Source organism: Lithobates pipiens, unplaced genomic scaffold (genome assembly GCF_037356315.1).
Source record: "Lithobates pipiens isolate NorthernLeopardFrog02 unplaced genomic scaffold, aLitPip1_a1.2 Scaffold_25, whole genome shotgun sequence".
Taxonomy (NCBI): Eukaryota; Metazoa; Chordata; class Amphibia; order Anura; family Ranidae; genus Lithobates; species Lithobates pipiens.
Window position 1 is genome coordinate 145,624,795 of NW_027507787.1, and position 21,547 is coordinate 145,646,341.

Below are 21,547 nucleotides of genomic sequence, written 5' to 3' on the forward strand. Positions count from 1 at the left end.
GGCTGACAGTAGGCCATTAACCCTGACTCGAGCAGTCAGGTCCCTGTAAAGGAGTTGGATCCAGGAGATGAACTTAGGCCCAAATCCATAACATTCCAGCACTTTCCAGAGGAAAAGCCATTTGACAGAGTCGAATGCCTTTTCGATGTCCAGCGCAGGCCACTATTCCCATGTCACCCTCTCTGGCCAGATCAATGTGGGTAAACAGCCTGCGGATATTGATATCCTTTCCTCTGCCAGGCAGGAAACCAGATTGATTCGGGTGGACCAAAGCCGTGATCACCCCATTCAATCGAATCGCTAATATTTTTGCCAGCAGTTTGGCATCCACATCTATCAGGGAGATCGGGTGATAGGAATTGCAGAGTTCGGGGTCTTTTCCCAGTTTGGGAATAACTACTAACACTGCCTCTGACATGGATGCTGGCAAGGATCCATCGTTTAACGAGGATAGAAGCATGGAATGAAATTTGGGTGCCAGTTCCTCGGCGTACATTTTGTAAAATTCAGTGGGGAACCTGTCAGGGCCCGGTGTTTTCCCCGCCTGAAGTGAGGAAAGGGCCTGCTGGACCTCTTGGAGGGTGATAGGGGAATCAAGTTGGTCTCTATAGGCATCAGTCAGAATGGGGAAGTCAACGTCTGAAAGATATATGTATAGGTCTTCCATAGGGTAATCAACCCGGCTGGAATAGAGTTCTGAGTAGTAGGAGGCAAAACAGTCATTAATTGCTTTAGAGGAGGTCTGCCTGATCCCATCCCTGTCAATGAGTGAGGGAACACTCATGGAGGCCGAGACTCATGCACCAACCAGGCAAGTAGCCTACCCTCCCCCCGCCCCGTGCTCTCCTGAAGTTTAGTATGAAGTCCGGGTCTTTGGTCTGGGTGTATTGGCACTCCAAGGAAACGGCCCGGATCTCAGCTCTAACCAGATCTGCCCGCAGCTGTCTGCGGACTCCTCCAATAAGCATTTAATAGTGGCCCCTGGAGGAAGTCTTAAAGGCGTCCCACACCACCCCCTCTCGAGCCGACCCTAGGTTGAGTGCCCAATATGTATTCATCTGTTGGCAAAACCCGGAGTCCACCCCAGGATCCAAGATCCAGAACCTCGACAGCCTCCATATTTTGTCCATGGGGTATCCCTCCAAAGATAACTGGAGGAGGAGTGGTGCATGATCGGAGATTCCTCTCGGGAGGATGGAAATTTGCTGGAGCCTGGGTAAAAGGGGTCTCCCCGCATACATCAAATCAATTCACAAGAGAGTCCTATGGGTGGCAGAGTGGCATGTATAGGACCTTTCGCAGGGGGTGTCTCCACCTCCACACATCCTTCAGTCCATATGTCTCCGCCCAGACGGATAGATCCAAAGTGCATCCCCCCAGGGTTCGGTGGCATATTAAAGTCATCCATGAGTATCAAATTATCTGGTGTATATTTGGCAATGAGAGGGCCCAGCTTGTGGAGCAATTTGGTTGAGGCAGGGGGAGGAATATACACACCCACCAGCATTATCTCTAAACACTCTATCATTGCATACATTATTATGTATCATTCCATCCGGGTCGAGCACCAGCCCCAAGAGCCTAAACGGCAGAGACTTGCGTACAAGCATACTGACACCCCTGGCAAATTTCGAGTATGTTAAATTATATTGATGGCCCACCCAAGGTTTTTTAAGGCTAAGGGTCTTTCTCCAAACCAAGTGGGTCTCCTGAAGGACACAAATATGAGGGCTGTATGACCTTAGGAATTGGAACACCAGCGATCGCTTGACAAGGGAATTAAGGCCCCTGGTGTTCCAAGAGACTATTGTTAGCAATGGCATTCAGCCACCCTGTACATTAGTCTAAGAGAGCACTCGAGGGCTAAGCCCAACCCAGATGGAGCGGAATTAAACAATCGTTTGACCTATTGGGGGTTGCCCTTAAAGGGCGATAATAACTTGAGCCCATATGGCTGTGTCAGGTGTACATAAGCATAATATACAATAAAACAATAATTGAAACAAAAACAAAACCACCCCCCCCCACCCTGCCAGCCCCCCCAAAACAGTAGGTGACATTCCTTCCCAAGAACAGCACAGCAAGCTGCCATGCTTTGGAGGCAACGTGTGTAAGAGGCTTACGGTAAATATATCTGCCAACCCATAACAGCTAGGGTCATCCGGATGATAAGTATGGTACTGGTCTTCCAGCAAACTGGGGGTACAAAACTTAGTATAGGCGGTCAAGTAATCCTGAGAAATGCGTGATTATCTGGCATAGACAGGGGTCCCCGGTGAAAAGGCAAATGGAAGATAGGGAGGGGTTCAGGGGAACATGTCTCCTGGGTCCCCAACAGCAAGGAAGTACAGGAATGCATGGTTCTGAGTCACCAAAAAGGTTTTAGTAGGGCCAGAGAGGGCCTCTTCCTTCACTTTAGTCACAGTGTCAGGGGAGGAAACAGAGTCCATCAGCAAGGAATAGCAGATAGCCACAGGTAAGTAATCAGCATGGAAGGGCAAGATGAAACAAAAACTGTAAAATAGATGCCTTCGTTATCCCGCACGGATCGTGTCAAGCCAGGAAGATGCCTCCTCAGGTGATGTGAAGAAATGTACCCGTTCTCCATCTTGGACCTGGAGTCTGGCGGGAAATAGCATGCTGTACTTTAGATTTTTTTGCACGGATGTGGGAAAGAACAGGGTCGAATGACTTCCTCTGACACTGCATTTTGATGAAGTAGTCTGGGAATATAAGGAGTTTAGCATTCTCATATTTCAGGTCCCCCAAGCTTCTGGCTTCTCTCAGGATAAGGTCTCAGTCCCGAAAGTTTAGCAGTTTAAATATCAGGCCGCGTACACACGCGCGGACTGTTCGCCCAACTTTGTCCGTCCAACAGTTTCGGCAAACAGTCCGCTCAAACTTAGCATGGACGGACATGGCCACACACGACAGACGAACAGTTTGCTGAAACCGTGCGCGATGACGTGAACGGCACGTACGACGGGACGAAAAATACGACGTCCTATACACTGCATTATAGCTTTCGGCGTGAAAATCCTTTCTGAGCATGCGCGCAACTTTGTTTGACGAACAAGCCTACACACGAGCGGACTGTTCGCTGAAACAAGGTTTCAGCGGACAGTTTTACGGAATTTCCGAAAAACCTTGTCCGTCCAACTGTCCGCTGAAACTGTCCGCTGAAAGCCCACACACGAGCGGACTGTCCACCCAAACACTGTTCAGCGGACAAAGTTGGACGAACAGTCCGCCCGTGTGTACGCGGCCTAAATGTCTGTGGGGTGGCCCCCTGCGATCCACTAGCTGTGGTGATCCTGTGGGCACACTCCACCACAAAGTGAGGGGAGAAAGAGGCACGGGGCAGGAGAGAGTGCAGCATCTGCTCAGCAAACAGGGTGGTGTCATTGCCTCCAGTCCCTCAGGCAGCCTTATAATGCGCAAATTATTGCATTCGTTGTGATTCTCAGCATCTACGGCTTGCAACGCAAGGTGTTTCACACTATTCTTTAGAAAATGGAGGTCTGTCGTGTGTTCCCGCTGCACATCTTCAGCCGTGGACACACGCTGCTCCACCTCTGTCACCCTGCCTCTAAAAGCATCAATGTCCCTTCTAATCAGGTACAGCTCTGTATAGACATTGTCCATTTTTTCAGTCAGAGCCATTTTCCAGCCATTAATAGCTTCCATGAGCGCTGCGTGCTCTGGAGGAGCCTGAGGAGCAGCAGCCTCGTGACGCACCTCCTCTCCCTGAGATGCCATGATAGGGGGGATGGCAGCAGCCTTCCCCTTGGTGAGCGGTGCGGTCCTTTTGTGGCTCTGGCGGAGTGCTGCTCCCCCTATTTTGTAGCCGGGAATGGGCAGTCAAAGTCAGGGACCAGAAGTGTTTGTTTCAGGTGGTGGAGAAGCACCCAGCACCGCAGGTTAGCTGGATGGATGATCTGCATGGCGGAGCAGAGTTAAAACATGTCTGCTCCCATCGCCATCTTGGACACTCCCCCAAGCCAAAATGTTTTTACTTTACATTGGATAGCGCATAGATTGCTTAAAACTAGAGAGGAGCAAACTTCTGAAAAATTTTATGATTTGCAGTTCAGCTGAATCTTTTAAAAATTTGCAAGCCTCTGAAATTTGTTTTTTCAAAACACACAAAGTCAAAGGAAGGTCAAAGGAAATCCAAACCAGGCTCCAAAAATAGTGAGTATAGTTGGGTTCGAGTCCTTCAAAAGTTCGAGTCCTTCAAAAGTTCGGCCCAAACATCTCCTGTTCGCCCATTCGGTGAACACCCACACTTAAACGGTGCTCGGCGGGATGTTCAGTTGGCGACGTCAAAAGGGCTGAGGTGCCACCAGTTGACGTCACCATGTGACCCCACACTTTACCTATTTAAGAACTGTTATGCCGCGTACACATGATCGGAATTTTGGTCTGAAAAAGCTCTGATGGTTTTCCCGATGGAATTCTGACGGGATTTTGTTCAAGCTGTCTTGCATACACACGGTCACACCAAATTCCGACCGTCAAGAACGCGGTAACGTACAACATGTACAACGGGACTAGAAAAGGAAGTTCAATACCCGGTAGCCTCCATCTCGTAGTTGAATCTGAGCATGCGTGAGTTTTTTCGCGTCGAAATTGCATACACACGATCGGAATTTGAGAACATGCTCTCAAATTTTTGCTGGTGGGAATTCGGCCAGCTAAATTCCGAGCATACATACAGTCACATTTTCCGATGAAAAGCTCTCATCTGTCTTTTGCTTACCGAAATTCTGATCGTGTGTATTCGGCATAAGACGGTGAAGCAGGCATTTGGTGGTTAGCCTTTGTTGTGGGCAGAGATTTTTTTGTTCCTTTTTTTTTGGATCTGGCGGGCATAGTGATTGACAATGGATCTACATCGGAGGACATTGTTTTTTTATTTTATTAATAAAGGATTTGTCAAAAACTGATTTAGCAAAAATTATTTTTAGAGCTAAAACACCTGAAAAGCGCCCTGTGTGAAAGGGGTCTTACAGAGCAAGTTGTAGACAAAAAACATTCTGAACCACTTCCTTAACAATTCTACCCAGGGATACCAAGATATAAGAAGAGATCTTATATCTTATCGTCATATAAGACCATAGGAGACTGGCTTGTCAAATAGGAATTCAGAGGTAATAAAAAAAATATCTAAAATGACATTCCTTGGCAGCAAGAGGAAGGGTTGCTTTCCGTGCCTAGAATGCATACAATGTAACCTATTGATCAAAGGTGATCATTTTGTACACCCCACATGCGGCAATAAGATCATGATTAATGGCTTTCACACGTGCCAATCATGTTATGTAATCTATATTTTGCTGTGCCCGTGTGGCTTATTGTATGTTGGGTAGATAACCCAGAAAATCAAAGACAGGATAGCGCAACACCGCAGCACTATCCAACTTAAACAACCCAGTCTCCCTGTGTCCAAGCATTTTTTGGATAAGGGACACTCTGATTCTGAATTCCACTTTATGGTCCTTGAGGAGGTTATGAGGGATAAAAGAGGTGGGGACTGTATTTTGAAACTGAGAAAGAGGGAAGCCTGGTGGATTAATCACTTACAGACATTGAGCCCCAATGGGATAAATAAAGACTATGATTTGTACCAGTTTCATGGCCTTATGACGAGTTTTTTGTGAAATTATTGTTCAAACGGATCAACAGGAGAGTAACCTTCCAGAGGTTTGATATATATATATATATATATATATATATATATATATATATATATATATATAAATAAAAGACTTTGGTCTGTGTATAATACAATTTATAAATTATAGCTATCTGAATACTTGAATTTAAGGTGCTGGTAGTTCTGCCATAAACATTTGCCCTGGAGGGGCTGGTAATCCTGCCATAAATAATTGCCCTAGAGGGACAGACATTTCAGAGTTAATTATGGGGATATATTATCTTTTAAAACTTGTTTGACTTGATTCTCTGTCTCAATGGAAGTACAATACAGAGATATTTCTCGCTATATAAGTGGCATCATCTCTCTCACTTCCATCTCGCCAGATCCAGTTCACCTGATCAAGACCAAGGTGAGTGACCAGAGAACACACATTAAAGGTTATAGCAGACTATAGGACCTGCTCACCGCTATCTGGATCCGGCATGGAAGAATGCAATCTGTTTATCATTTCTTATTGTACTATGTATTTTTCTAATCTATTTTTTCCTTTTTTTCAACTTATTTCTCATTGATTTTGGATCATAGAGTACAATGTGATGTTTATAATTTTGATGCCTATTCTTCAGCCCAATGGGCACACAAGGTAGACTCCAGTAGTGGGAGTGAATTTGATCGTTCATTTGAAAAGGCATTATAATGACAATGATCTCTTGCAGTCTCTAACTGTCTTCTGCAGCATGTTTTTACTTTCCAAGAACACCTGTATCATGTCTCTAACCATCTCCTGTAGTTTTCATTCTCTGACATTCTGCTGTGCTATGTCTGCAGTCTCTGACCATCTCCTGTAGTATGTCTGCAGTCTCTGACCATCTGCTGTAGTATGCCTGCAGTTTCTGACCATCTCCTGTATCATGTCTGCAGTCTCTGACCATCTCCTATATTATATCTGCAGTCTCTGACCATCTCCTTTAGTATGTCTGCAGTCTCCTATCATCTCCTGTATATAGCTGCAGTCTCTGATGATTTCCTTTAGTATGTTTGCAGTCTCTGCCCATCTCCTGTAGTATCCCTGTAGTATCCAACCATCTCTTGTAATTTGTATGCAGTATTTGACCAACTCCTCTAATATGTTGACAGTCTCCTGTGTATATACAGTAAATACCACCTACACAGCATAATAGAGGTCAATTGACAATACTGTATGTAAAGAAGATTTTTGTTTTCTGTCCATAATTCCCACACAAAATACTGAATTTCTATATTCTTTCCAGATGTTGGGGAAAATTTTGCTGTTCGTGTTCATTATACAGTCAGTCAAGACAGGTGAGTGATATGTTTGGATCCATATTTATCGATCTGTGTAACCAGGGCAAAAATAGAAGTATCAAACTATTCTACTCAACTGAGAATCCCAACCACCTCTGTGTGTTCCGGCTGCTCCCTTTTGTTCCATAAGATCAACTACATGACCTGTGTAGACCAGATTTCCCCAACTTTACCCAATCTCTGCCCGACCCTACTCATACTCCAACCCATCCCCTACAGTTACCTATAATTAATGGAGGCCACACAAAGAATGGAGTACAAATGGCCATAGCAGCTTCTTTATTAACAAATATTAACTTAACATGACCAATCAAACATTCCTTAGAACAGAAACATCAGAGAACAAACTATCAGTCACTAAGCCTGTTGGTCCTTGACTGCACCCCAAAAATATAGTATGTTCCACTTCTGACCTTTTACCATGATAGGCCTCCAGCCGCAACACACTGGCTCAGAAACACACTACCCGCAGTGCAACCCTTACCATATTCCAGCTAAACCATTGTTAACTGAAATACACCAGAGGGACACATACCACTGATGAGTCCCGAACTCTTACTTATCGTAGGTTTTCTTACCACCATCAAGGACCAAAAATCGGCAACTGTCCAGCTGCCATGACATCCCATGTTCTTTCTGCAATAGGGAGGGTGGGTGGGAAGCTGCTTCCTGCATCCGTTAAAAAGTACAAAGCAAGAGAGAGCGCACACCAGCCCTAGTGCATTAATGTTTATTAAATCTAATAAGAAAGTAAAAAGCCAAGTATCACACCAAGTCAAAAGCTGAAAGTTGAATTTGGATATATAATTTTGCATTTTTCCTGCATCCGTTGACCTCCACTGGAAGCTGGGGTTGCTCACCTCCCTTTAAATCCCCTAAACCCCACCATGATATACCCCCCAATCAGGTAATTCCTCTCACTTCTCCCGAATCCTGCTGTTAACTCTTTGTTGTCTCCCCTTTCCACACTGTCATGCCTGCCCTGGGCTATGCTTGCTTTTTTCTTCCTCGCTTTGGGCCTCACTGGAGAGATCCAGCTGTGATGGGGGCAGGTGAACAAACAAAAATCCCCCCCCTCCCTGTACAATTCTCCTATCGCTGAAACCCTTCCTGCAAGTGCGACTCTTGGTCCCCATCCCTCCTCCCAGCTTAAATGCTCTCTTTCTCTCCAAATCGCCCCGCCTAAAAAATACCCCCCCAAGAATCACCATTCTAAATACCCCCAATAATCCCTACTAGCACAAATCCTCCCCCCAAATCCCCCTTCCCAAGACAAATATCCCCCCCCCCCAATTTCCCCTCCAACACAAATCTTCCTTTCTCCCAAATCACCCCTTTTAGCACAAATCCACTCCCCCCCATTTTCCAACACAATTTCCCCAAATCACCCCTCCTAGCACACACACACACACAAATTTTCCCTCCTAAAACAAGTCCCCTTCCCCAGTGGAAATCCCCCTTCCAGCACAAATCCCCCCAGGACAAATCCTTTACCCCTATTCCTCCTCCAGTACAACAAATTTAACCCCCAATCACCCCTCTTACCACCCCCACCAATTCCCCCTCTCAGCACAAATATCCCATACCCCTCTCCCAGGACAAATCCCCCAATCCCCCTCTTAGCTCAAATCCTTCCCCCCATCCCTCCTCCCAGCACAAAACCACTCCCCCCAATCCTCCCCTGCTAGCTCACTGTCCCCCAATTCTCCCTCCAAGAACAAACCATACTGTGTTAACCACCATATTGACCCCCCTACCCCTCTTCTAGGAAAAATTCCCCTCAACCCCCCCCCCCCCCCCCCCACCTAGCAATAATCCTCTTCTTCCTCCCCCTCCTAGCACAAATAATCTCATCACCAGCACAAATGTTTGCATGTCTGTCTAGACACCCCCCTCCTCTTTTGTATCTTCAGTGCAATTCTTTACTCCCTCCATCATACAGACTTCAGATACAGCATGGCAGAAGGCTATGGTTGCTGAGGCTGACCAGACATATACTCCAACCCACAAGGTTTTGTGGTGGACTATCACAGTACGGATACACAAAAAAATACATCTTGGATAAAAATTCAATAATTTATTACATATAAAAAGACATACATAGATCACATTTAAAAAGTTTCAAAATACAGTATACAAATACTCAAAGGTTTTCCCAAGAGATATCTGTTGATGGAGTTTTTCTCATAGAATAACCAGTCCTCTACTAGTTTCACAGTATAGACCGCTTCGTCAGGAGGAATAAGCTATAAAACAAATAATCAAATAAAACACAAGAACACGTAATTAAAAAATGACAGAAGCATAATATATTCAGATAGGGCTCAGCGGGAACATTGAGAAGTTGCTTACCCAACAGGTCAATCGCCAGGTACAAAGCCCAGCCACTCAAAAAGCTCCTCCAGTGATGGACAAGGGGCATTATGCGAAATTGAATCTAAATATGGGTAGAAATAGATAAATAAAGAACGGTTGGTAACGTATTCCTCATAAGGGGATTGTATAGTGCACCGGGAGGGGAAGGAGGGGGGTAAAGAGGGGAGGGAAGAAAGGGGGAAAGGAAAGGGGGATGAAGAAAAGAGGGGGGAGAAAAGAGAGGGAAAGGGGAGGAGAGAAAGATAAAAAGAGGTAGAAAAATGGGGGGGTGAAGAAGGGGGGGGTGAGTGAAAAAGGAAAAAGAAGGGAAGCCTGGGGGGACGGGGGGGGAGAGAGAGAGAGAGGGGGAAGGTGTTGGAGGGTAGGATAGGTTAGTTGTTGGGTAAGAATGTGAATGGGGGTAGCAGGAAGATGGGTGTGAGGGGAATGGGTGGTGAGGGAGAGGAAGTGCATATATACCTAAATGGTTAGAAAATTATAACCTACCTGATTAGATATCTTTAAAGATCTATTCAAATAATATATACAAAACTCCAGGGGGGAGAGAAAAGGGCAAAGCAGGCAGAAAGACAGAAGGCAAGCAACGAGACCATATATAATGTATCTCAGGTGGTAGTGGCTGGAATATGCCGTAATCCTACATCACCAGTGGATTATTGCAAGCTAAAGGTTCATTGCACATGAAGCAAGTGCCTGGTAAGGGATCTCTCTATCTGTAGCCAAGCTAAAGCCTATAGGAGTCAGATGGGTCTGTGAAAATAGAACGAATATAGTGCTCATGCGAGAAAAGAGACAGGGAGTAAACCCACCCAGGCCTGGCTGCAAAGATCCCAGTCCTAACTTCCTCCTGGTTGCCGGTCAGAACCCCCCAGGAGAAAAATATCCGCTGTGCTCTCCAGTAGGCGTAGGCCCACTAAATGAGCTCCCCAACCCGGAAGCCATGCACATGCCATGTGACGTCATTGGGTCTGGCTCCCTGCACTGCACAGGTGCGAGATACCGCGCTACTGCACAAGCGCACACCGTCTATGTCAAATGAGCTGGAAAGGCGTGCAGGGAAAGCAACGACCCAAATGAATTTCATCAAAATATACACAACATTAGTATATAGAAAAAACACATTAATAACAAGAAATAGTGAGGAGCTGAAAAGTCCCAAATCAATAATACAGAACTTTATTTGTAAACAAAATATTTTGGAAATGTGACTATTATTAACCTAGTTCAAGGGTAGGTATGAACGGCCAGGTAACCTGAGGTGTAGGAGGCCAGTGGGGAATTGCTGCAATAATTGACAGGGGTACACAAAGGAAACCCATGGGATAAGGGTGACTTGGATAGGACAGGGCCAGGAGGATAGGGAGGGGGAGGGAGGGGACGGAGTAGAAGGGAGGGAGGAGGGGGGAGAGGGAGGAAAATAGCAAAAACCTACAAGAACGATTTATTAGATATCATCTCATTGAGGCCTGTAATATCGTCCTATCCCAATCCCCCCCTAGGGCTCTGTAAGACTACTTCAAGAGCCAAAAATTTGACAGCCATAACATCAAAGCAGTGGTGCAGTCCTATGTGTTGGCCTACGGTGATAAGTTTACCATTGCCGGAATAGTATAGGTGGTCCCCGATTCTCGGTCGGAGTTCTCATATTGTTTTGCATACATAGAAGGCATTACACTTACAGAACATAAGGTAAATCACCCCCATAGTGCCACAATTGGAAAAGATACGAGGTGAAAACGTTTCATCATTGGGTAACTGGATCCTCCTCCCCTCGAGAATCCAGGGGCAGCGGGGACAATCCCCACATTGGAAGGTTCCACTAGTTCCTGCGACAGAGCTCTTGGATGGTTGGTAATGGCTGTTACTCACACGGTTTCTTAATGATGATGCTCTCCAGAACACCAGTTATGGAGTAGATCTCACATGTCTGCTCAGGACATGGTGGTCCATCAGTAAATACCAATGGTTGGCTTGTATCAGTCTGAGTTGTTGATGATGGGCTTAGTGATGAATTTAACTGTATCTGTTGATGGGGGTTTGGGTGAGGTATACAGTGAAGAGCTCGTGGTATATGCTAGTGCTGGATTAAACGCTTTTCTTAGATTAGTACACGAATAACCTCTGAGCAAAAGATGGTCACGTATAGGGATGAGCTTCGTGTTCGAGTCGAACATACGTTCGACTCGAACATCGGCTGTTCGCCCGTTCGGCGAATTCCGAACGTTATGGGCCGTTCGCGCCAAATTCGTGTGGCGATCACGGCCCACAATGCACTGTGTCATCGCAGTGCATTGCTGGCTCATGATTGGCCAAGCATGCACTGTGACCCCGCATGCTTGGCCAATCACAGCGCCAGCAGCGAGCAGAGCCATGATTGGCCACAGGCAGGATGCCTGTGGCCGATCATAGCTCAGGCTGTGTAGTACACGCCCCACACTATATAAGGCTGCCAGCGCGGCGGCCTAGTGTAGTGTGTTGGCGTCTGAAGCAGTTAGTGGGTGTTCTGTGTACCTTCAACACAGTATACACCGATCGTTATCGGCCGATTTTCGATCTTGCTCTTCTGTGGTGGTTGTTGTCTGTGTGCCCTGACCGCAGTATACACCGCTATATTCACCTCACCTATATAGCTAGTGATCTATCTTTTATAATAGAGCTTGCAGTAAGTAGTGTTAGGAGCTTGTGCGTGCTGTCTGTGTGCTCTGTACCCAGTACACACCGCATTATCCACCTACATAGCTCTTCTCTATTTGAGCCATCTGCCATCTGCAGGAGTTATTGGAAGTTGTGTGTGCCTCCAGCACAGCACAGTATACATCTGTATATACCCCTTTATCTCTGGTGTTCTATAATAAAGGCATCTGCAGGAGTTAGTGGGTGTTGTGTGCCTCCAGCACAATATACACCTGTATCTACCCTTTATTGCTGTTCTCTAATAGAGCCATCTGCAGGGCTTAGTGGGTGTTGTGTGCCTCCAGTACAGTATACCCCTTTATCTCTGGTGTTCTATAATAAAGGCATCTGCAGGAGTTTGTGGGTGTTGTGTGCCTCCAGCACAATATACACTACCCAACTGCTGTTTTACCCAACTCCCTTCAGGCCATTACCATGTCTGGAAGGCAAGCAAGGAGAGGCAGACAGGCGCGAGCCGATAAAAGAGGTCAAGCAGGCTCTGTGTCTAGAGACAACAGTGCTGGTCGTGGACGCAGTGCATTATCATCAGCACGTGGCCATGGGACACACTTGTCCTTTTTTTCGGCAGCTGGACATGTTGAACCGCAACATGCCAACGACTTGGTAGAGTGGATGACCAAGCCCTCTTCATCCTCCTCATCCTTTCTCACCCAGTCTCAGGGTACTAGCAAAGCAGCTGCCAACGCATCGTCTTCCCTCCTCTCAATGTCATCATCAGTGACTCCTTCCCTAGACCCACCACGTCCTCCTGAGGAGTCTCCTGAACTCGTTCAGCACAGTGTTGGGTACATGCTCCAGGAGGATGCCCAGTGTTTTGTAGGCTCTGATGATGACACTCAGCTAGAGGAAGGCAGTAGCGTGAATGCAGAGAGAGAGGGGATGCTCAAGAAGGACAGCAATCTGGCAGTCATGTTCCACAAGCTGCAGCCTATTGCCAGGTTTGCTACAGCGATGAAGAGGGAGGGGATGATGAGGGCTCTGACTCCACTTGGGTGCCTGGTAGGAGAGAGGAGGAGGAGGAGGAGGAGGCACATGTCCAACGAGGCAGGATGCCCTCTGGGGGCCAGCTTAGGGGCAGCACACCGACTGAATCACACCGCAGAGCTCCGCCTGTGCAGGGCTCTGCCTCTGCGCGTTATTCTAAAAGTTCTTTGGTGTGGGCCTTTTTTGAGACGAGTGCATCAGAACGCACCGCTGCTATATGCAACATATGTCTCAAGCGTATCTCACGTGGCCAAAACATCAGCCGCTTGGGCACCACATGCTTGACCAGACATATGTTGACCTGCCATGCAGCTCATTGGCAAGCGTACCTCAAAGACCCACACCAAAGAACAAAGCGGACCTCTCCTTGCTCCTCATCAGCTGGCATCTCCAACCCCACTAGACCTTCAGTCCTCTCTGAAACCTGCTCTGAGAGGAATGAAGGTGTAGAATTAGGTGTGTCACAGCCAAGTGCTTCCGGGCACTCTGCTAGCAGTACACCCACGTCCGATTATAGCAGGCAAATGTCCCTGCCCCAGCTGCTGGACCGGTGAAAGAAGTTCACTCCCAGCCATCCACATGCCCAGCAGTTGAATGCTAGCTTGGCTAAATTGCTAGCACTTCAACTGCTGCCTTTTCAGTTGGTAGACTCGGCCCCCTTCCGTGAGTTTGTACAATGTGTGGTTCCTCAGTGGCAGGTCCCCAAACGCCACTTTTTCTCACGGAAGGCGATTCCGGCTCTCTACCGGCATGTGGAAGGCAATGTCCTTGCCTCACTGGACAGGGCGGTCAGCGGTAAGGTGCATAGTACTGCTGACTCATGGTCCAGCAGGCATGGACAGGGACGTTACCTGTCTTTCACGGCCCATTGGGTCACTCTTCTGGCAGCTGGGAAGGATGCAGGACAAGGTGCAGTAGTGTTGGAGGTTGTTCCGCCACCATGCCTCTAAAATGCTACTATTGGTTGTGACACACCTCTCTCCTCCACCCCCTCCTCTTCTTCTTCCTCCATGGCCTCTTCCAGTGCTCTGTCCTCAGAACCAGCGGTGCTCCGTAGGCGTTCCAGGGGCTATGCAAGTACGCAGGCAAAACGATGCCATGCCGTGCTTGCGCTGGTTTGTTTGGGGGACAAGAGCCACACTGGGGTGGATGTTTTGTCAGCTCTGCAGGGGCAGGCCGAGAGGTGGTTGACGCCACGCCAGCTTAAGCCAGGAATGGTGGTTTGTGACAAGGGCACCAACCTCCTCTCCGCCCTCCGACAGGAACAACTTACCCATGTGCCCTGTGTAGCTCACGTCCTTAACCTGGTGGTGCAGCGGTTATTGGGCAGGTACCCCGGCTTACAGGATGTCCTGAAGCAGGCCAGGAAAGTCTGTGTGCATTTCCGCCGATCATTTAATGCCTGTGCTCGGCTGGCTGAGCTCCAAAAGGAGTTGAACCTGCCCAAGAACCGCCTTATATGTGACATGCCCACCAGGTGGAACTCAACGTTGGCCATGCTGTAGCGGCTGCACACGCAGCAGAGGGCCATCAATGAGTACCTGTGCGACTACGGTACCAGGACAGGGTCAGGGGAGCTCGGTTTTTTCTCACCACGCCAGTGGGGCATGATCAGGGATGCATGCACTGTCCTGTCACCGTTTGAGGAGGCCACAAGGATGGTGAGCAGTGACAGTGCATGCATCAGTGACACAGTACCTCTTGTCCACCTCTTGGAGCATACGCTGCGTGGAATAATGGACAGGGCACTTGAGGCAGAACAGAGGCAGGAAGAGGAGGACTTCCTTGCCTCTCAAGGCCCCCTTTATCCAGACAGTGTTCCTGCTGTGCCAACCATCACACAGGAAGAGGATGAGGAGGAGGAAGAGGAGGAGGAGGAGGATGATTGTGTCAGCATGGAGGTGGAGGCTGGTACTCAGCAGCAGCAGCAGTCTTGTAGGGATGATTTACAGTCCCAAGAAACACGTGGACTTGTACGTGGCTGGGAGGAGGTAGCTGCGGATCATGTTGTCCTTAGTGACCCAGAGGACTCCGGACTGAATGCCTCAGCTAACCTACGCTGCATGGCCTCCCTGATCCTGCAAAGCCTGCGGAAGGATCCTTGTATTCTTCAGATCAAGGAGAGGGACCATTACTGGCTGGCCACTCTCCTTGATCCACGGTACAAGGGTAAGGTTGCCGACCTTATCTTGCCATCGCAGAGGGAGCAGAGGATGAGACATCTCTGGGAGGCCTTGCAGAAAGGTCTGTGCAACGCGTTCCCAGAGACTGGGAGGTTACAAACTCCTGATCCTGGACAACGTGCTGCTGAGGCATCGGTCAGAAGGAGCGGTGGAGAAGGTGGCCGTCTGACTGATGCTTTCAGACAATTTTTTAATCCGCAGCCCCAAGGTATGATCGGTTCCAGCAACAATCGCCAGCGTCTGATTTACATGGTGCAGGAATACCTAGAGGCAAGGTCAGACTTCGACACCTTTCCCACCGAAAATCCTCTGGCTTACTGGGTCTTGAGGATGGATCACTGGCCAGAGCTTGCACAGTATGCAATTGAGCTACTGGTCTGTCCTGCATCCAGGCTAATTCCTGCAATAAAACTAGAGTATATGGGAGAGGTTGCAGTGTCGTGGCACCAGCACCAGTGCCTAAGGCCCAATTTTTCTGCCCCTGTTTAACAGGGGCGTTTAATTACAATTTATGATGCAATGCTTTGCAGCAGGGCTAATTCCTGCAATAAAAATAGAGTATATGGGAGAGGTTGTAGTGTCGTGGCACCAGCACCAGTGCCTAAGGCCCAATTTTTCTGCCCCTGTTTAACAGGGACATGTAATTACAATTCTTGATATAATATTTCATAGGAGGGCCCATTCCTGTGCCCACCCAGAGTAACTGTGAGGACTTATAGTGTTGTGGCACCAGCACCACAACCACCAAAGTTCAATTTTTCTACCACTGTTCAACAATGGCATGTAATTACAATTCTTGATATAATCGTTCACAGCAGGGCGCTCCAGCGCCCACCAAGAGTCACTTTGAGGGCTTACAATGTTGTGGCAAAACCAACACCTTGTTCCGCCATTTCTGCAGAGCATATAGGGCAGGCCCTTACTGTCAAACATCCAACTTACAAACATCTCCTACTTGCAAACGGAAGGAGACAACAGCAAGTGAGATGAAAAAAGATGTACGACAAAACAAATTATACAGGGGTGATAACCCTTCCCTATGTTTTCCAAAAAGCTTAAAAATAGTTTTTTTGACTGGAGCTACACTTTAAAAATGTACCAGTTGAAAATTACAAACAGATTCAACTTAACACAACAAACCTACACAGTCCCTGTCTTGTTTGCACCGCCTGTATACTGCTGTTCTGAGTATATAGGGCCTGGGGGCCACACGCATTTCCTTTTTTTGATATGGGTACTGGGTTCCCCTTAATATGCGTACAAGACCCAAAGGGGCTGGTAATGGGCAGGGGGGGCTACCCATGCCATTTTTCTCAATGATTTTCAACCATATTGCAGGAACCAGATATAACATTAAAACCGCAAGCAGTTTTAAATGATGTTATTTCCGTTTAATGTCATTTTGTGCAGGGACTGTTCTAAACACGGGAAACACGTGGCACTTCACAGGCATACTACAGACACCCCCCAGGCACCATATTTAAAGGAATATTTCACTTTTTTTCACTTTAATCGTCATTAAAATCAGTGCTCCCGCCAAAACGGCCATTTTTAAAAACATTTTAGGCATTGACCCATGTCCCCTGGGGCAGGAGCCAGGTCCCCAAACCCTTTTTAGGACAGTATCTTGCATATTAGCCGTTAAAATTAGCACTTTTAATTTCAAACGTTCGAGTACCATAGACTTGGGGTTCTAACGTTCGTACGAATTTGGGGTCCGTTCGAAAGTTCTGGTGCGAACCGAACCGGGTAGTGTTCGGCTCATCCCTAGTCGCGTAAAGCATTGGCTTGAATCCTGAAATCTGTCTCTAGAGTGCAATTTCTTCGTAGGCACAGATATTGCGCATAAGGAATGTTCTGCACTAGGCGCGTGGAGAAGCGTATTACCAGCCGTTGGTTTACGGAAAAGGTCTGTGCCTATTACCGTCCTGTTGGTTGACGATAGAGAGAGCCAAAAAACGGATCCAACTATTGTCAAAACTAAATGTAAAGTTGAGGTTAAAACTATTGTCGTTCAGGGCCTGAATAAACTCCAACAGTTTGTCCCTGGTACCGGTACATACTATGAACAGGTCATCTGTACCATAACAGAACATGTTCAAGGAAATGTGTGTAACGATTGTCAGAAGTTATATGTCTTTTCCACCCACCCAGATCCAAATTAGCATATGTCGGGGCACAAGATGTCCCCATAGCGACTCCTTGAGTCTGTAAATACAATTGATCATTGAAAGTAAAATAGTTTTTAGTCAAAACTAAATGTAGTATTCGCAAAATGAATTTTACCTATCCCTTATTACTCCGATTGTCACCTTTGTAAAGACTTGAAAATCTCTCCAACTAGAACAAAGATAAACATAAATAGTGAGCAGAATGGTAAGGGTTCAAACTTCTGATAAATTTATTTTTATTGCGGTTTGCGTCTTTTTGTCCTGATGACAACCACTACTCCCATTACTTCTAATGATGTCACTGGGACAGGTAATGAGGGAAAATATCCCCAAGGATAATATAGTAGGATAGTAAGTAAGTAACATTCTGTTCTGGCAACACATTGGACAGCCAGACCGTCGCTCGCACACATTTAGGCTTAGGCTGACAATAGATGAGCCACTGAATTTCAATCCATCTATGGCCGTTCCCGTTCAAGAGGAGTCAATCTAATGATCACCTCCTCCCGAAGAGGACTGTTGGTAGAAAAATTTCTTGATCAGCGCATGCAGCCAATCGAATCAGTGTATCCTGACAGAGGAGGAGTCCCACTGCTAGAATACAACAGCACAGCAGGCAGGACTTTTCCATCCACCTTGAATGTTAATGTTACCAAACTATCGGACAAAGGTGGTAACAATGTTTTAATGACACATACCCAGTATCAATCAATATGCCTGACTGTTTTGAACAACCACAACTGGTACAAATCCATTGCCCCGCCCTCATTTCCACCTTTGCCTCAGAACTTCAGATCTTTGCACTGGGTCCTTCTATGAGGGCCTCATTGACAAGTATACGCTGGAGTTCCTGGTTTCAAATTTCCACATGTCCCAACCTTCTATGCCCTTACTAAAACCCACAAAAATTTCCAGACACCTCCCGGTAGACCAATTGTCTCTGGAAAAGGATCATTCAAAGACAATGCCAGCAAATTTGTAGATGCTTTCTTAATACCTCACGTCCAGAGCCTCCCCTCCTGTAAATGTGATACTACCAACCTCTTGAAACATATTGAGGGGATCTAGATCCCTCCGGACGCCCTGCTCGTGTCTATAGATATTGAGGCCCTGTATTCGAGTATCCCCCACAAGCAGGGTGTCCGGATGGCTGGTTCCTTCCTCAGAGAAAAAGAACAGACCTTTTGGCCCCTGAACCAATTAATTTTGCAAATACTACATTTAATTTTGACTTAAAACAATTTTACTTTCAATGATCAATTGTATTTACAGACTCAAGGAGTCGCTATGGGGAAATCTTATGACCCGGCATATGCTAATTTGTATCTGGGTGGGTGGGAGAGACATATAACTTCTGACGATCGTTAAACACAATTCCTTGAACATGTTCTGTTATGGTACAGGTACATAGATGACCTGTTCATACTATGGACCAGTACCAGAGACAAACTGTTGGAGTGTATTCAGGCCTTGAACGACAATAGTTTTAATCTCAACTATACATTTTGTTTTGAATATAGTCGGATCCCTTTTTTGGATCTCTCTATCGTCAAACAACAGGACGGTACAATAGGCACAGATCTGTTCTGCAAATCAACGGCTGGTAATGCGCTTTTCCATGCATCTAGTGCCCACCCATGTCCACTAGTGCTGAGCATTCCGTATGTACAATTATTGAAATTGCACTCTAGAGGCAGATTTCAGGATTCAAGACAATGCTTTACGTGACCGTCTTTTAATCAGAAGTTATTTGCATACTAATCTAAGAAAGGTGTTTAATCCAGCACTAGCATTTACCAGGAGTTCTTTACTGTATACCTCACCCAACCCCCCCCCCCCCCTCCATAAACAGATACAGTTAAATTCATAACTAAGCCCATCATCAACAACTCTGAATGATACTATCCAACCATTGGCATTTACTCATGGACCACCATGTCCTGAGCAGACATGTGAGAACTACTCCATAACTGGTGTTCTGGAGAGCATCCTCATTAAGAGACCATCTGACTAACAGCCATTACCAACCATCCAAGCGATCGGTCACATGAACTAGTGGAACCTTCCAATGCGGGGATTGTCCCCACTGCCCCTGGATTCTCGAGGGGAGGAGGTTCCAGTTACCCAACAGGGAAATTTTTCACCTTATATCTTTTCCAAATGGGGCATTATGAGGGTGATTTACCTTATGCTGTGTAAGTGTAATGCCTTCTATGTAGGCCAAACAATACAAGAACTCCGACAGAGAATCAGAGACCACCTATACTATTCTGGCAATGGTGAACTTACCACCATAGGCCGACACATTGGACTGCACCACTGCTTTGATGTTATGGCTGTCAAATTTTTGGTTCTTGAAGTAGTCCAACAGAGCCCTGGGGGGGGTGATTCAGATAGGACGGTTTTACAGAGAAACTCTGTGGATCGAACGTCTCAATACTACCACCCCCCAGGCCTCAACGAGATGATATCTTATAAATTGTTCTTGTAGGTTTTCGCAATTTTTCCCCCCTTTCTCCCCCTTCTACTTTTTTTCCTTCCCCCCCTTCTTTACAACCCCCCTTTTTCTCCTTTTTATCTTTCTCGCATCCCATTTTTCTCCCCCCCTGCTTTCCCTCCCGGTGCACTATACAATCCCCTTATGGGGAATACTTTACCAACTGTTCTGTATATATCTATTCCTACCCCTATTTCGATTCAATTCTGCATAATCCCCCTTGTCTATTGCGGGAGAAGCCTTTTTTTAAGCGGCTGGGCTTTGTACCTAGCGATTGACCTATTGGGTGAGCAACTTCTCAATGTGAGCCCTATCTGAATATATTATGCTTCTGTCATTTTTTGATTATGTGTTCTTGTGTTTAATTTGATTATTTGTTTTATATAATTATGTACCATAAAGCTAGTAGAGGACTGGTTAATCTATGAGAAAAATTCCATCAACAGATATCTCTTGGGGAAACCTTTGAGTATTTGTATACTGTTTTTTGAAACTTTAATGTGATCTGTGTATGTCTTTTTATATGTAATACATGATTTAATTTTTATCCAAGATTTATATTTCTGTGTATCAGTACCAAGATAGTCCACCACAAAGCCTTGTGGGTTGGCGTATATGTCTGGTCAGTCTCAGTAACAGTCCTCTTGCTCCCATCCCTTTCCTTCCCTCCTATATCATTTTTGGATGATGGTACTTTTTATGTCTAGGTTTACGCCTTGTTACTTGAGGCTATACTCAAAAATTTCCCATAGAGTTGGATATATCATATGTATTATAGATTTTTCATATTCTTCCCCTTTTCTTAGCTAAAGTGTGTTATGATCGTCTTGGCTGTTTCTCCAATGACTATCCCTGGTCATGGACTCTGCAGAGACCCATCCCCCGCTTACCCTGGTCTCCGGAGAGGATAAATACTAGATTTCTGCTCTACACCCGGGACAACCTCAATACCTACCAGGTAAGATCTAATGTGTGTGCTTAAAGAAAACTGAACCTGTACAATTCCTATCCTTTAAAAACAATCAGCAAGGCAGTATATGTCTAGAAAGAAATGTTTGTATAAGGTCCCTGTGACTTTAATTCAGATGTCCAGCATGACAGTGGAGTTTGGTCATTTGATGACCTCCCACAGCTTGGGCCTGAAAAACCTTGTGAAGGATTCTGGGGGCATTTAAAGTGTATCTATTGTCAAAATCTTAATTTTCCGACGCCCGACGGCTCGGCTCAAAATTAATGGGACCCTTTCAGAACCAGTACTTATACGAAACGGCACGCATCAAGGGTGCCCTCTATCCCCTATATTATTTATCCTAGCATTGGAACCCTACATCCGCACAATAAATGCCAACCCATCGATTAAGGGCCTCACGTTGGGACAAACGCAATTTAAAATAGCCGCCTACGCGGATGACCTTCTATTTGTCATAACCCAACCCCACACTTCAATTCCCAACCTCTTGAAGGAATTTGAGCTATTTGGATACATCTCCAACTTTAAAATTAATTACGAAAAATCTGAGGCTCTGAATATCTCCCTTAACCCTACACGCCTGCTGTCTGCCAAATCTAACTGCCCCTTTAAGTGGGTAGACCACAGACTTAAATACTTGGGGATCTGGCTCACACCCGACCTGGACAATCTTTATGCGCAAAA

The 21,547-nt window shown here is 46.3% G+C and overlaps 1 protein-coding gene across 1 annotated transcript in view; it reads left to right on the forward strand.

The window, feature by feature from the left end:
- LOC143929786 (pancreatic triacylglycerol lipase-like) overlaps positions 1 to 21,547 on the forward strand; it is a 96,062-nt gene that overhangs the window by 40,154 nt on the left and 34,361 nt on the right. The window contains exons 3-5 of the mRNA XM_077453764.1: positions 5,983 to 6,071; positions 6,934 to 6,985; positions 20,700 to 20,851. Coding sequence (XP_077309890.1) covers positions 5,983 to 6,071; positions 6,934 to 6,985; positions 20,700 to 20,851 — 293 coding nt within the window. The remainder of the gene's footprint in view (positions 1 to 5,982; positions 6,072 to 6,933; positions 6,986 to 20,699; positions 20,852 to 21,547) is intronic.